This window comes from Hemicordylus capensis, chromosome 1 (assembly GCF_027244095.1).
Source record: "Hemicordylus capensis ecotype Gifberg chromosome 1, rHemCap1.1.pri, whole genome shotgun sequence".
Classification (NCBI taxonomy): domain Eukaryota; kingdom Metazoa; phylum Chordata; class Lepidosauria; order Squamata; family Cordylidae; genus Hemicordylus; species Hemicordylus capensis.
The window spans coordinates 101,156,516-101,173,708 of record NC_069657.1 but is presented as its reverse complement, the minus strand read 5'-3'; the positions used below and the strand labels follow the sequence as shown (position 1 = coordinate 101,173,708).

The window sequence follows — 17,193 nt, the reverse complement described above, 5'->3', positions numbered from 1 at the left end:
GACATATTTTTGGAGGGCACAGAGTGCAGGGGAGATTAACCCTTCCCCTTAAACACGTGTTCACTGCATGCATGCTTTGTTAGTCTGGATGCCACCTAAGACTTTAATTTGAAAAAGAAAGAAAAAAGGATTCTGACTCTCCAACATGTCCGAATAGCTGCACACTCACACCTTTTCTTGGTGTGAACCCTCTTTATCTTTTCCTTTCTGGACATAACTGATAATTATATTTATTAAGATTTGCCTTAATTTGCACAGTTTATTTTGTCAGATAATGGAAATGAAGTAGTTCTGTTTTATGAAACTGTACAAGCCCAACTTTTACTGTTTATTCCCAGTTCATTGCTCTTGTTGTTGATGATTTGTTTTGGGGTTTGATCCTGTGGCTTGAGCATATTGGGAGAGAGGTGGAGCTAAACTGCATTACTTGCATAAAGATACAGAAAACCTGACACAGCTACAAGGATGTTTTGAATAATATTTTTTAATTGGATATATTCCATTTGTTTTGCTATGGTGTTATAACTAAACGCAAATTAAATAAAATCAAACCAACACAGCCACAAAGGAAAGTGTGAAAATGGAGAAAGAAGCAGGGCTTAATGGGTACAGAGGTTCAGCCTGGGAGAATACCTGAACTTTAACATATTTTGGGGCACCATGTTATATTTCATTACTTCAAATATAGCAATTTGCTTCTTCAGACAGACATGTGGAAAATGCATGTACAAATAAAATATGTTCAAAATAAATATATCTTTATCATCTATTTTTCAGCTCCTAAATTCCACAGTAGTCGACAGTAATTACCAGTCTTCACTTTCAGGAAGTTACTTTATGCGCTATGCTCATTAAAAGCACAGCTGCAGAGACTAGTTGAAAAAGGGATCTGGAGTTAAAATCCCTGCTCAGCCCATTGGATGTCCCTTGGTCAATTCTACCTCTCAATCTAATCTACCTCACAGGGCTGCTGTGAAGATACATAAACTAACCCAATGTACACTGTACAAACCTTGGCAGAAGAGTGGATTACAAATGTGCCAAATAAAACAAAATGCTTTTCAAATACTTCTCAAAAGAAGATGGCACTGCTCAGGTATTTTGATTGCATGATCAAGAGAAGACCTTAAACTCTGAATAGTGTATTGAGTGGGGGGATCAAATGCACAGGTATAGGATGGGGGAATATCTGTTGTGGCAGTAGCACATAGGAAAAAGATCTTGGTATTGCAGTAAACCACAAGCTAACCATGAATCAGCAGTGTGATGCAGCTGCGAAAAAGCTGTATGCAATTTTAGACTACATTAATAGAACCAGAGTTTTCAAGCCAGAAGCATTAACATTTCCACTCTATTCTACACTAGTCAGAGTTCAATTGGGGTACTGTATTCAGTTCTGCACACCACACCTGAAGAAGCATGTAGACAAATCAAAATAGTTCAGCGAAGGCAAAGAAGATGGCCAGGAGTCTGATCCTTGGAGGGAAGACCTATGAGAAAATGGTTGAGGTAACTGAGTATATTTAAGCATAGAGAAGAGTCGACTTAGGGTGGCACTCTTCAAAATCCTTACAATTGACATATATACAAGAGTGCAAATATTTATTCTCTGCTGCCAAGGCAGCAGGATGAGATCTAAGGGACTTAAGTACAGGAGAGTAGATTTGGGGTGGATATTAGGAGAAACATCTTAAAGCTAAGAGCAGTTCAACAATGGATCCAGTTACTGGTGAGGCTCAGTGGTCTCTTCCTTGCAGGTGTGGAGCCAACCGAGCAGCAGCTTGGGTCCAGCCCTGCCTGGCAGCCCCTCTGACAATGTCCCGTGCGCGTAATGTCACACACGCAGGGTGTGCCTGAGCCCCAAGAGAATCCCCTCCCTGCCCATGAGTGAGCACTTGCCCATCCTTCAGGCAGCGTTTGCTGCCTGAAAGCATCTATTCCCCTTCTCTCTCCACCTGAAATGACATGGAAGCGCTCGCTTGGGCTCTTCAGAGCTCGAGGTTATGCGCAAAGAGGGCATCGCCTCAAGCTCGGAAAAGCCCGAGCGAGCACTTCCCTGTCATTTCAGGCAGCACTTGCTGCCTGAAAACATCTATTCTCCCTTTCTCTTCCTCTCTGGAGGAAGAGAAAGGGGAATAGATGCTTTCAGGGAGCAAACACCTGAAAAGGACAGGCAAGCTCTGGCTCGGGGCTCTTAGTAGCCCGGGCATGGGTGGGGGGGAGTTCATGCGGGGCTGTTCCGGAGCCTGAGCCATGCCCCCCGGGAGCTTCAGCGCCATTGGCGGCCTGGGTTCTTTGAACCCGTTTGCACAATAGTGGTTACACCCCTGCTCTCTTGGCAGAGGTCTTCAAGAGAAGCCAGACAGCCATCTATTGGTGGTCCTCTAGCTGTGGATTTCCTGCACTGAGGAGGGGGTTTGATGAGAGGGCCTACAATACCTCCCCCAATTCTATAAAAGTTTCTAATTAAATAATTAATACTAATTATGAACTCTCAATTAAGATAAATTCCTATTTAGTTTTTTTTCCAAAGATTTAACTCAAATGGCTGTACTATTCCATGTAACCAGAAAAAATTAATAATATTCATTTTCTGTACTCACTTTCCGTATATGATGTTTGTTTTCACAACTGTTATTAGTAGAGAATTAAAAGGGCTTACCACAAATGGAAATTCAGCATAGCCTGCTCTCCTAGGCAAAGTGTCTCCTTCCCCTTCTCTTTCCACAAAAGCTCCAAACTGCTGGCACAAACCAACTGCTTCTGAGTTTCCGTGGTAACAAACTTTTGAACTTCTCTCTCATTTTGCCAGCAACTAGTGCCTCAAACATTTTGTACAGGACACTACAGCAGAGTCTGTCCAAGTTCAATTTATTTAGGATGCTTGAGAAGTACTTTTCCACCTTGAAATGGATTCACTAAAATAATTATCCAGTAAGTTCAGGAACTGTCAGTAGTGGTCCAAAACCTTGGCCTACCTGACACAAATGCAATAAGCTCTCCTCCATGCACATTTCCTTTTTCCTTTGCAGTGGCTACAACTGCAGCTGCAGCTTTCTGGTGCATGTGCAAACTCCCACTTTCACCTCCACCTTTGTACAGCAACACTTGCTGCTCAATGCATACCTTCCTACATTGTGTGTCACTGATGGAACAATATGTAAAGAAGGAAGTGGAAGAGGAAATTATGTAAGGGTGTTAAGAGTACAGGAGAACTCTCTACAGACCATCTACTATCCTCAGTGGACTACCCCTTTCCATCATTTCCTTTCCAATTTCCATATTTTCATTACTAGCCTAGTGAGACTGTCTCAAAGCATTTCTTTGCAGAGCAGTGACTCGGCTGCCTTGCAAAGAGCCCCTCTGATAGCAGCAGGAGATGGGCTGTAGAGGGAGGAAGGTGAAGTGGTTGGGAGCATCTTGCCCCTGTGGCACCCACAAAATCTACCGCTTGAGGCCTCACCTCACCCCATGGGAGGCCCAATCTTTGGTATTGTAAGTTAACCAAGTATCACTAGCAGTCCAAACTTTTGCTGCTGTTTCTCCGTGGGCTGCTGCTTGCTAAGATATAAAGACAAGTCATTCTAGTAAGAACTAATCAGCCTACTTTCTTTTCACTGTCTCTACATCTGGACTAAATTTGGTGCAAATCAAGGTCCACAAGTTAGATCTCTTGCACCTCAAATGTTTCTGCCATCTTGGATTAGGGTGGATGTTGTCACTACAAACTGCACCAGTGAGGTGTCCCTGTGTGTCATTCACAACAGCTGTTCCAAATTTGATTCAGATTGGTTAGACTGTCCTCAGGTTAGTGCACTTGTGCCTCAAAGGTTTATGCACCCGTCATCTTGGATCAGGGTGGGTGACATCATCAAAAACTATACCATTGGGGCACCCCTATGTGTCCATTCAGCTGTAGCAAATTTGGCTCAAATCGGTTAGACTGTCCACAAGTTAGTGCATTTACGCCTACAATGTTTATGTGTCCACCATCTTCAACTGAGGTGGATTATATCGTCACAATCTTCACTGTTGAGGTGTGCCTATGTGTCCCTACAGGTGCAGCAAATTTGGTTCAAATAGGTTGATGGTGGGTGGGGAACACACACCAACAAGTTATCCCACTTGCACCTCAAATGCTTATGTGTCCACCATCTTGAATCAGCATGGATGACATCATCACAAGCTATGCCACTGAGGTGTCCATGTGTGTCACTCACTGCAACTGTACCTAATTTGGTTTAAATTGTTTAGATAGTCCACAAATTAGGCCGCTTGCACCTCAGATGTTCACGCAGTTGCCATCTTGAATTGGAGTGGATAACATCATCACACACCATGCCATTTGGGCATCTCTATGTGTCCCTGTAGCAAATTTGGTTCAAATTGGTTAGGCGGTTCACAAGTTAGCCCACTTGCACCACAAAGGTTTATGCATCCGCCACCTTTGATTGGGGTGGATGACATCATCACAAACTACACCATTGAGGTGTTCCTATGTGTGCCTACAACTATACCTGATTTGGTTCATATTGGTCCAGGCGTTAAGAAGTTGATAGAGAGGGGACACATGGACACACACACAGAATGCCAGGTGATCTCATAAGCCTACTGGAAAGTAGGCTAAAAAAGAGGACCTGATCAGAAGAGCTGTAAGAATGAGCTAGACCTTCTCTGTTGTGGCTCCAAAGTTTTGGAATGAGCTTCTTGTGGAGGTGTTTAAACACCTTTTTCTGATTTCCTTTAAAGTAAAAAAGTAAGTTTTGTCTTCTTCAAATGGCCTTTCAAGGCCCTTGAAATGGTTGCTCTGTTTGATTGCTGCTGTTTTATTTATTTGCTTCCTTTAATTTTTTTGAGTATTTTACATATTGATGTTTTGACGTTCTTACATTGTAAATTGCCAATATATGCACAAAGGTTGTGGTGGGAGCTAAACATTTATTTATTTATTTATTTCTACAAATAAACAAACAAATAACTAAATAAATAAAGGATGGAAACTGAATATTTGCACCCGCAGCTATTTTTATACAAGCCTGTTTACTGCCATTCTTGAAAGCGTTGTGTTGTATGGAGTTCAAACGTGTTTGTAAGAACTAACAGAAATTTAGCTACAGAATGGGTGAGACTGAATAATATTGAGCAGTCAGTTGATCCATTAAAAAGACCAGTTGTCCTAATATATGTCTCTCAATCTCTAGCACTACTGCGCCAACAGTAATCCAACGCAAATATATCTTTATTGTCCTTATTCAGTATTTCTGAACTAAGGAACAAGAAGCCACTGGAAGGCCACTGACCAAGCAGAAAGGGGGAAACATGGAGTTAAGTGCTGATGATGCTACATGTTTTCCAGGCTCGGAGGGAGGCCAGTGGCAGCCCGGGCTCAGCCTGCTGCCCCAGTCCTGCACCCTGCATCAGCATCTGACATGAGACATGGGAGGGCCACTGCAGGGAGAGCTGCTCCGGCCATGCTACGAATGCAGTGCTGACCGAGCACACATAGCTCCCAAAACTGGGTAGAACACAATTTTTGATTGTGTGATTGTGGGCCTATATGTAATTTTTTAAAATATAACTCACAGACCTTGGGGCTATTCTCATGATTAGCCATAATCGGGCTAGGAGAGCCTAGCCCGATTTTGGCTGATCGTGTAAACCACTGAGCTCGCAGGCGAGCCTGGTGGCTTACAAGTGGCTAGCCCACTTTTTTAGCCCTCCCCTTAGCCAGGGTTTGCAGAGTGAGCGCTTTGCAAACCCGGGCTTTCAGATCGTGAGTAACAGCGGCACGGCTCCGCACCGTGGCTACTCACAAGGAGACCCCCTGGAGGGGAGGCGAAAAGCTGCCTCCTGGCTCCAGGGGTCTCCCCAGTATGCTCTGCGCACTCGTGCAGGGCATACTGGAGCTTCCAGGGGCTACATGGCCCCCGAGCTCCCTAGCCCCTGTTGGCTCCGTCACGGAGCCAGCAATTGTGTGGGTGGAGGATCCAGCTGCCCAGGGCTCCCGCCGGCATAGTTTGCAGGGAGAGCGGGCTTAGCCTGCTCTCCCCGCAAAAGCGGCAAAAGCAGGTCTCACTGATCGTGAGACCCACTTCCCAATCATTATTTGTTTAGCCCTATTATACTGTCTGTACCACTCTGGGGAAGTGTGTGGGCTGCCGTGATGCTCACAGATGGCAAACACTTGGATAAAGGTGCCATTTGTATGAGTACCTCCACTTGGGCACTCTTTATACATGACTACTGTGATCTGATCATCATGACAGCACGCAAAAGGACCAAGGTGATTGGTACCATCATGACAGTTATGTACATGCTAATATTTATTTATTTATTTAATAAATATCCTGCTCTTCCTCTAAGCACCCCAGAGCGGTGTCCTACATACTTGAGTCTGTTCTCACACCAACCCTGTGAAGTAGGTTAGGCTGAGAGAGGAGTGACTGGCCCAGAGTCACCCAGCTAGTATCATGGCTGAATGGGGATTTGAACTCAGGTCTCCCCGATCCTAGTCCAGCACTCTAACCACTACACCACGCTGGCTCTATATGCTTATCCATATGATCCCATTTAGTTTGCAATGAAACCCCACCTGGCTTTCAAACTGGAGTACAGGAGTATTTGGATCTTAATTGTGAGTCCATGTGGTGGCCTTAAAGTAAGAGAACATGCTGGTTCTTGCGGCATCAAGAATTAAAAATTGTTGTGTTAAAATATGGAATACAGATCCAATAATCAGATCCAAGAATCAAAATATGGAATACAGATCCAAAAATCAGATCCAAGAATCAAAATATGGAATACAGATCCAAAAAACATATGGAATACAGATCCAAGAATCAAGTCCCACAATTCCTTTAGCTACTGGAAACCTGAAACATCTGTTTACCATAGTTTCTTCTTCTTCATGTTTTTATTCCACACACACACCCTGGCTAACTTCTGTGCCAAAATATATTTTTATTCCCATGTTTTGCCAGTCTGTCAGTCCTAACTGACCACCATCTCCTATCATCTCATTCTTTCTGGTCAAAGGATGGAATGCAAAGTTTATCCATAAGCCCTGCCTTCAAATGATAAACAAAGAAATAACCAGCTAGCTAAGGTCATTTCAAGTTTGTCTACACAAACTTGAATAGATGAGTGAAGGCATGAAGGAGTGCAGCCAGTGGCAGCTGGTGGTTCCTGGACTGGAGGGATGGGGGCCGCTAGGCAGGGTAGATGATGGGCGGAGCCACAGTTACTGAGAGGTAGAGCCAATTATGAGCAGTACAGGAGGCAAAGCCCATTATGAGCGGTACAGGAGGCAAAGCTAATTGTGGGCAGCTGCAGAGGCAGAGCCAGGACTAGGCAGGTGTCTTAATAAATGGAAAATGTAGATTTTTAGCTTACACGAGTGGGATCAAAATACACACACACACACACTCAACCACACAAAGAAATATGGAAAACAGTTGCTTTATAGTGCTTAACAGGACTACATTTGTGGGATTTGTATCAAACATGGCAGGATCAAAACACAAGTACACACCCAGGAAAAGAACTGTACAAAGCCACAAGTAAAGCACAGTTCAGCTACAAAAGGCTGTTTCTGTGGAGAGTAAATGCATTCTGAAGTCACCAGGGCAGCTCTGCTTGCCAGATTATTTCAAAAAGGAATCCTAATAATAACAACCAACAACAAGAAGAAAGAATTCTTAGCCAGAGTGGTACAGTGGTTAGTATGCTGGACTTGACTTTTCCATTGTTTGATTCTACAATGCAGTTCAACATGTTTGGTTGAGCTTTTGGATGCTCAGGTGGAAGCAGTGGCTAGGGTGCCTTTTCACAGCTTCGGCTAGTGTGCCACCTGCATCCCTTTCTCAAGAAGGCAGATCTGGCCACACCTTCATTACATCATAGCTGGATTACTGTGATATGCACTATGTGGGCTGCCCTTGAAGAATATTCAGAAACTTCAGCTAGTGCAAAATGCAGCAGCTAGGATCTTATCTGGAGTTGTCCATTGGGACCATATGACACCCATTTTGAAAGAGCTAAATTGGCTGGGTCCAACTCAAGATGCCCTTAACAGTTTAAAGCCCTGGATATCTGAAGGACCACCTGCTCCCAAAGATTTCTGCCCGCTTGACAAGGTCATCAAAGGGGACTCTGTTCCATGTACCTATGGTGAGGGGAAGCTTGGCTGTCATGCATGCAGACAGGGTCTTCTCGGTCATTGCCCCCAGACTTGGGAATGCTCTCCTGGCTGGCAACTGTAGGGATGTGCAAGGAACCATTCAGTGCTCCGTTCTCGGAGCGCCGAACTGGCTCCAGCAACCGGCATTAGGACCAGTTCGGAGGGCGAGAGTTGCTTTAAATGGCAGGGAAGGTGTTGCCTACCTGCCAGACCCTGCCAGCGCTCCACCAGCGCTCTTCCAAAAAGCAACTGTGCAGGGCCACAGCATGCCTCTTTGCCGCACGGACCAGTGTCACCACACAAATGGCCAATGTGCATGCATGCTGTGGCGATGCTGGTCTGGGCTGCAAGGAGGCACGTTGCAGCCCCGTGTGCCCACTTTTTGGAAGCGCGCCAGCTGGGGGAAAGCCGAGGGGTGGGGGGAAAGTGGCAGGGCCTGGGCTGGCAGGAAGGCAGCGACTTCCATGCCATTTAAAGCAATCCCCCCTGCCCTCCCAGGAGTGCGAGGAACTGGTTCCGTGTACATCCCTAGGCAACTGTTCTTCAGTTTCCATAATGGCTTTTAGAAGGCATGTAGAAATACGGCTTTTTACCCAGGCTTTTATGCCATGTTATGCTATGTTCTGTGTTGCTGATGCTCTATATATTGTTTTGTTGTGTATGTGTTTTTAACTTTAATAGATTTGTAATATTTTAAATAATGAAATTAATATTTTTATTAAACATACTGTAAACCGCCAGGATTACTTTAATAAAAGGTGGTATACAAATTTGACAATAAAATAAAGCATACTCTGAACAGTAACTTTAGATCTAATAAGTAAGTGTTTACCTCATTCAACTTTGAAGTAGCTGACAACTAAACTTTTGATCTAAGCTCTGAGCCATTTTTGGAAGGGCAGTATATAAATCAAATAAATAAACAAATAAACAAACTAATATCTTATATGTGTTTTTACCTTGTTATGAAATTTATACATTTATTTACATTTTCAAAATTATATTATCTTTTGAGAATCAATGAGCCTATTAGAAAATGAGCTGAGATAAATATGGATAACTAGTAGGTGAGGTTTGCCATTGATCGGGCAAAATCATGTTGCGTAGATTACACATAGGAAAATTCAAGTAATTAGATATATGTAACAGAACTTTTAATGTGCTTGCAAAAGGGAAGTAAAAGAAGTTTTAAATTTGAAGGATTTCAACTTCAAACATTATTTGTTTTATTGAATTACCTCCATACATGGTAAATTTGAATCCTAGTAAATTTGAACCTGAGAAAGATCTTCTGCTTCTCTTGGGCATGATTTCACTTTTGAATTATTGATCTGATTATTGAGTGTTAACCGCCTTGGGGTTTTCTTTTAACAAAAGGTGGTATAGAAATGTAAAAATAAATAAATAAATAAATAAATCTGTTCAGAACAATAACAGTTAAATTATGATTATATTTAGAATTTTTCTAATAAAACAAATCTTTAAGCCTTTCCCCCAGCATAACTCTGGTGTAAAAAATAGCACATTCAGATTATTTAAGTGGCAGGAGAGTTCATGTGAATGTTGTTATCTGTAAGTAATCAGGAAGTATGACTTTATTTTGCACCAACCAACTCTTCAAAATATTTTTTATTTCAGTTTATTGTAATAGGTTTGAGGTTGTGATTATGAATACTAGTTGATCTATTCCTTTCTTAGGCAAATCACTGGCTAATAGGCCAGGAGGCCAACAGTGGCCCCTCTAATTTTTTTAATCTCTGTGCAGAATGTGTTTTGTTCTGGGCGGCAGTATGAAGGCAATGTGCGCACACCTGCATGCAGAATGGGGCTTTCCTGATTCAACCTGAGCGGGATCTAAATTGAACTGAGCCGACATCCAAAAAACTTGTGAGCGTGCCCATGTGCGCACACCTTAAATAGAACCGTGGAGGCCAAACGATGTTCCTGAACGTTGTCTCAATTGCCCTGCTGTACTCTCATGGGAGAGGGAGACCATTAGTAGTTTTGTATGATGCACATGTCCTTTGCCTGATGGGCAAGGTAAGCGGAAAGGAACAGAAGGTTTTAGGCTAGATGTCAGATGGAAATGAGCAAGAGGGTCAGACAGAACCCTGAAGTAAAGAGGAACCTAAAGATCACACCAAACACCATTAAACTGTTTTAAATTGTTATCAATGTTTGCCCTGGTTTTCCGGAGTTTTTTTTAACTGTTTGAATATTTAATTGGTTTTATTTTGTTTTTATAGTTTTGATTTTAATTGTTAACTGGTTTTAATGGTTTTTATTCTGTTGTAAACTGCCCTGAGCCATTTCTGGAAGGGTGGTTTATAAATCAAAGGAAGGAAGGAAGGACGGACGGACAAGAGCTCTCATCACCACAAGAGGACCTTGATACAGTTAGGAAGCCTTTAATACTTCTTGCTAAAAGGAAAGGCCAAAGAGTGATCCCAAAAGGTGGGGCCTGTCCAGCGCTTCATGGAGTTTGCTATAACATAGCAGGCTGCCACAAGGGGCAGCAACACGCAGGGCCTCAGGGCAGGTGGAATAGGGCCTTCTAGTTCTCCTGATACTCCTGGTGTGTGTGGGGATCCTAATGGCATAGGACTGCCCAGGGCTGTAGGGTGTTTCAGCACTGTCTGATGCTCTGAATTCACTGAGTAGGTAGGACCTGCATAACTGACCTTGTTCACATTTGGAATAATCACAAATGCTAGTGTCATGGCTGAAATAATCACACACACACGACAATATCAATCCTATCACGGAGAAGCATCTCCTACACAGCTGTGTGTAGTTCAGAGTTGTTAAAAGTAAACTTCGAAGTAGGGATGGTGTGTTCATTATTGGGACATGGTTGGATGAGGAATGGAATGGTATTTGTTAGCTTTCCAAAGTATAACATTCATACTGTGCATAGGTCTACGAGTGATTCTAGCTCTTAATATCCGGAAAATGCAAAAACTGCACACATGTCCAATTGGCTGATAAAATGCCAGAATGTCTTGCTTTGGTAACTGGTCTAACAAGTTTTCTAGTATTTCTTGAATTTAGACAACTATAGCATTTGGGAGCTAGTTTTCTGTGGCACATTAAAAATGTATACAAAAATATAGATGTAGGTAGTTGAAGTATTAAAAAACATACAAAATATGTGATAAAGAAACACTCCCTTTGAAGCTGAGACTTCTATAAATCATTAACAGGGCAGGTATTCCACCTGCCTGCTATCTTGCGATAATGGTTGTCTATATGCAACACACGTCAGGTAAACCAAGTGCACCTATCATTACCTGACAAAGGCCGCATTCACATGTAATGCAGAACTGCAGATTCCACGTTACATGCAAATGCAGCCAATGTCAGGTAATGATAGGTGCACTTGGTTTACCTGTAGTGTGTTGCATATAGACAACCATTATCGCAGGATAGCAGGCAGGTGGCATAAGGACTATGGGGTGCAGTAGCTGACTTGCCCTGTTAATGATTTACAGAAGTCTCCAAAGGATCCGCAGTTCTGCTCCCCCATTCCCGCGTCCACATCCACATGTAACGGACAGGAGGCAAACTGCAGTCATGGAGACTGCAGAGAGGAGGGGGAAGTGGCTGCATGGGCTTTCTTCTGGATTGAAGAACAGCCCTGGCAGTCAATCACAGCCGGAGCGAGGGAAGAGCTTCCACCCTCAACTCCGGTTGCCAATGAGTGAGACTGCGGTGCCACATTCAGATGTAGCACTGGCATCGCAGAACCGGAGTTAAAGGCGGGCGAAACTCACTACAAACCAAAGGTACAAATCGCAGTCTGGGGAGGGAAACCATGGGTTCATTTTCCATCCAAACTGAGGCTGCGCACATTTGGACATACACAAATTCTAACTAGAGGCCTCTTTAACTCCAGTTTCATGTTAAGTGTGAATGCAGCCAAATGCTGTACTTTTCCTTTTGGCATCTGATACTCAATACTCACTAGTTTACAAGTGTATATGGATCTAGATCTAAGCTGAAATTCCAATCAGTTTTTCAGATTAGGTGTGGAGCCTAGGTATACACTTGTTCTGTACCATCCAAATACAGATGGTAGTTATTATCTACAAGTATGCTACACTGGCTGGTGTTTTCCAGCTAGGAATTATTTTTAAAAGGCTATAAAAACATAGCAAACCATAAGAATTTGGTACTTGTGGCTCAAACTTTCATTAAATTGCAAAGCAATAGAAACCAGTTCGGAATGAGCAAAGCATACCTTAGGTCAAACAGTCAATATTTATCTCCCTAATAATGAACTTAAAATATGTGTCCTTCAAAAAACATGGATATGGGGAAGGTTAGGCACAAATCGATATTTGTCCAGAGTCATTTTATACTTCTATACTCAATAACTCCCAGAGTGTTTGAAATGTGAAATGAAGAGAACAGAAACTGCATCCACTCATCCCTGTGTATGACCAGGGGCAAATAAACTTTCAGTGACCTCAGGGAAAAAACGGTTTATCATCTGTTCAGGTTTGAAGTACAATTAAGACCTTCGGAATGCTAAAATGAAATAGCTGGCCTGCTTCTCTGATATCCTGTTTAGACTTAGCAGCGAAACAAGTACTGAAGAAACAATATTGGGTTTCCTACATTGTAGAATCAAACAATGGAAAAGCAAAATGTGCATGCTGCTGTATACCATTGGCTTAGTGATTGTGATCACATTTCCCTCTAGTGGAGAGATCTGGTGGAGGAAGGATATTTTATTGCTTCTTACAGCCAAAATCTTTTAGCTGAGACAGCAACAATTTAAGTTCCATTCACTTATGGTCTGCATTTCTGTACCATTTTCGGTGCACAAAGAGCCTTTATTTTGATTTTTCTATGGGCCATGCACACCCCTTGCCATTTATTAATGTAGATAATGGACAGAATATTATTGCTGTGGCACAATCACTTTCTGATATACAAATATGACACAAGCCCTGAGCTAGCAATAAGATCAGTAGCCTAACAGCTATGCAAATGTAAAGGGGTAGGAAAATCCTCCCCAGCATTTGGGGAATAGTTGAGCACATACAAAAAAAATAGGGTTGCAGTTTATTTTTGGGAATACTGCAATATTTAAAGGGTAGCATTTGGATCTTCAGCATAACCGAGGAAGCTCCTTACACTAATAGGGAGTTGCACCCACTCAAGGAATTTTTTCAGAAGCGGAAGAAGACTCCTTGACCACTGAAGGAACTTCCAGTAATAGTGTGTACTGCACTGAAGGTCTAGATGATACCCAATGTATGTTAAAAACATTATTTTAACAACATGAGCCTCCTCCTACATAACAGAAAGCAGTTCAAACAGCCAGCACATTTGGAAAAGTTAAATTCACTGGTATTCAAATGATTATTAGTCATGTTGAAATCATACCGTACATCCATATATGGTATAACACTACAGTTTTCAGCTCTCTTCATTATTCACAGTGAGTTCAAGCCCTGTTACTTCAAGCCAAGTTGTTTAATCTTACTGAATCTTTTTGAACTGACCAAGCAGTGTTAATTTATTTTTAACACCGTTGAAGGCCTCTCGGTATAAACGTTGGAAAGGTTATAAAGTTCAAATTGCACTTGCATTGGATTACAGTGCAGTTCACTCTTAGCATTTAGTTAGCATTTGTTAGCATCAGGGGTGTAGCAAGGTTGGAGTGGGCCTGGATACATTTTAAAATGCCCCCCCTCAATGAAGCTCAGCCCATCCTAATTTATTTTTTAAAAGGTTTTGTAAATTGTGGATGATGCAAGTCATTTAATGGTACTAGAGAAAGACATGCTATTCTGGTAGCTCCAGGTCTTAACACTCACATACAATACAACTGAAGGAAGCCCAGTTGGGGGAGTGGCTGGGGGAGTCAGTCATGTGACTTGCCTCGGGGGGGGGCAAGGGAGTGGGCCCCCAGACAACTGTCTCCCCTTGCCCTATTATAGTTACGCCCCTGGCTAGCATTGGGAATTAGGCCAAAAGCTCTGGAACCTGAATAGTAGTGGGATATTAAGGATATTAAGGATTAAGGTAACCCCTTTTTCTGTGAACCAGGGTTGGAAACCATAAACTTGTCTTTTGGCTTATGGAACTATAGAATTCTATCTTCACAGATGGTACAACACTTTATTCATATACCACTTTTCAACAGAAAAGTTTTCAAAGTGGCTTACATAAAAGAATGACAGAAAGATGACCCCCTGTTTCCAAAAGGCTTACAATCTAAAGAGGAACAGAAGACAGACACCAGAAAAAATCCCTGGAGAAACACTGTGCTGGAGTGGAACAGAAGGAGCTCCTCTTTCTCTGCTAACTAAATTTTAAAAGTGGTGGTTTTTTGGCCAGTTATCATTCATTTATCTTTAACCAGAATGAAGATACAGAAAAGTTATACAGTTACCAACATAGATGGCACAAAGAGTCAGTATAGATTAATATACAGCCACTAAGTCATTACAAATTAAATGAACATTAAATGAAATGAATTATCCTCAAGTGACAGGTAGGAAATGTACAACTGATGCTTTCCAGACAATATTTACATGAACAATGAGGCCAACTTGCAACACGTATTGATAAAGGCACCAGACACACATCAGTATCTTGTCCATGTTATTCAACACTCAAGGATATTCACGCTCTATCTTGCTTCACTAGTCCTGCTGCATTCTTATCTCCAGACAGACAGACCTAGCTTATTCAAACTCAACTTGTGACCTAGTTCAACAACACATTTTCATTGATGGTTTTTGTCCGAAGGACTTTTCAGGCTACCAACACCACAACACCTTCCGCAGAGAATGGGGAAACAATCAGAGGCACAACTGATTCCCCAAGCCCCAATTCCCAATCTGCTTTATCTCTAATAAAATTTTCAAAAGATGAACAGATTCCTCATTTACACATTAAAGCAAACTGAATAGTCACCTCACAGAGCCTGCCACAGTCTACTCAGAGATCGTTGGAGAGCAATAAGGGATTGGCTGTGCTGTAAGGTTCTAGGAAGTTTCTAGAAAAAATTCAGTGGCAGACAACTTCTTAGATTCCCAAGTGTCAAATTTCTGCTGCTTCAAAGTTCTAAAAGCTTTGCAGGCTCTGTTAAAGCAATACCAAGGAGGCATAATTTCTGCACATTTGTGTTTTCTTCCTGGAGCCCATGTTAGAGTTCAGTGATACTGACTGACAAGGTGGAAATCAGTTTTCTTGATTCTTGAGGAAAACAGAGCCCTTGAATAACTCTCTCACAGGTTTCAGCACAGGCCTTTGGGTTTTTAAACGGGGGGGGGGGGAGGATTGACTGATGGCTGTGTGACAGTTTATATGTATAACCCACCTTTCTACCCATAAGCAACCTCCAGGTGATGTACAAGATTTATAACACAGTAAGGCCTTGCACACAATCATATGGGTGGCTTGCGGGTTGGGTGGTGGTAGGGCGTTTCTACCCTGGTTTCCACAGACAAGCAGATCCTCTGTTTGAGTCTGCAATCTCAGCACTCAGATGATCCAGGCAGCTGTGGTCTCCATTTTTGAAATCAGGAGCTGGGTCCTCTGAGGATCAAAAGAGCTATCCCAGCATGCATTGCCCTGCAGGAGACCAGGAACCCCCATTACATCAACAGCCATCCCCGGATTGGCCATGAAGAGGCAGGAGGTAGGATCAGTAGGGATTTGCACGAACTGGTTCAGTGCCTCATTTGGGAAGCACCAAAATGCTTAGGCACCTGCAGCCAGATCAGTTTGGTGGAGTGGGGAGTGGTTCCCTTAAGAAGCAAGTAAGCAGGTCCTTACCTGTTCTGCTGCCGCCCTGCCACTTTTCCGGGTGCAGCACTCGCTCTAGCAAAGGCAGCATGCAGCTGTGGTGCTGTTCCCTGCAGTCTGTGCTGTGCCGCAGTTGCATGCAACCTTTGCTAGAGCAAGTGCCATGCTTGGAAAAGCTGCGGGGCAGAAGTGAAACAAATAAGGAACTGCTTACTTGCTTCTTAAGGGAACCACTCCCTGCACGAGCTGTTCGTGAAGATCCCTAGGCACCAGCCCTGCAGAAGGCATTGCAAACAAAGGATCATAAAGTGTGCTTTGCAGAGCAGCACATTTACAGATGCCAGCCCCTGTAGCCACATTGCTCGATTACAGTCATGGCTGTTGCTTCCCGAGACCTGCTACCAAGGCAAATCAAAATATTGTAGTAGGAGCACTCACTTTTCATCCTACCTTGGTTAAGAGCATGGTAGAGGATTTGAGTTATCCAGAACTGAGCGAGTTGGGTTGAAGGGATTCCCATGAGTTTACATGACCATGAATCTCTGCACACACACAGAGCTTTCTACCCTCTTTTTCATGATTGTATGGATGGCCTAAATATGTTCATAATAATTTATATTTAGAGTTTGGGGCAACTGGGTAGCCTCTCCACCTGTCACAGGACTATCCAGGGGTGCAGTGGACGGGGACCTCGCAGGGATGGAGCGCCAGTACTTCTCTGCTTCTCTGGCTGTTAGGGTGGGCATGGCCATGGGGGGCTTTCATGGAGAGCACCTGCACTTCTGAATTTGCTACTACATCACTGGGAATATCTATCTGCAGACTCCCACCCATACCCACCTCCATAACTGGTCAGTTGAGTAGGTGGCTAGCCTCCCATACCTAATATGTTCTAGGAGGATATTGCTCATCCAAAAGATAAGTCACTTATACTGAAGAAAATTATGGCCTGCAGATTAAACAGGCACCATCATTCCAGAAAATACATCTCATTTTAACTGCCCTTCCCTGTCACATTTGCCCCATTTTAACCAGCACCACCTCTCTCCTTTATTTATTTAACATATGTGTATTCCGCCCACAACTGAAGTCTCTAGGCGGTTTACAGCAATAAAAACAAACCAATAAACTTTAACAATTAAAACACATGAAAAGATCAAATTACAATACCCATAAAAACTACCAGATAGCTAGAAAGCTTGGCTGAAGAAATGTGTCTTCAGTTGTTTCTTAAAAGCCAACAGGGA

General features: G+C 42.8%; 1 protein-coding gene across 6 annotated transcripts in view; it reads right to left on the bottom strand.

The window, feature by feature from the left end:
- NAV2 (neuron navigator 2) overlaps nucleotides 1-17,193 on the bottom strand; it is a 410,389-nt gene that overhangs the window by 153,640 nt on the left and 239,556 nt on the right. The window contains exons 1-2 of one of the 6 annotated variants that reach the window (XM_053286666.1): nucleotides 2,663-2,714; nucleotides 1,410-1,490 (exon numbers count right to left, since the gene is read on the bottom strand). The exons of 3 other annotated variants lie outside the window; for them this stretch is intronic. In XM_053286666.1, coding sequence (XP_053142641.1) covers nucleotides 1,410-1,490; nucleotides 2,663-2,682 — 101 coding nt within the window. In that variant the 5' untranslated portion in view covers nucleotides 2,683-2,714. Of the gene's footprint in view, nucleotides 1-1,409; nucleotides 1,491-2,662; nucleotides 2,715-17,193 lie in introns of those variants that run through there. 2 more of the 6 variants (XM_053286662.1, XM_053286667.1) reach the window with 2 other exon arrangements.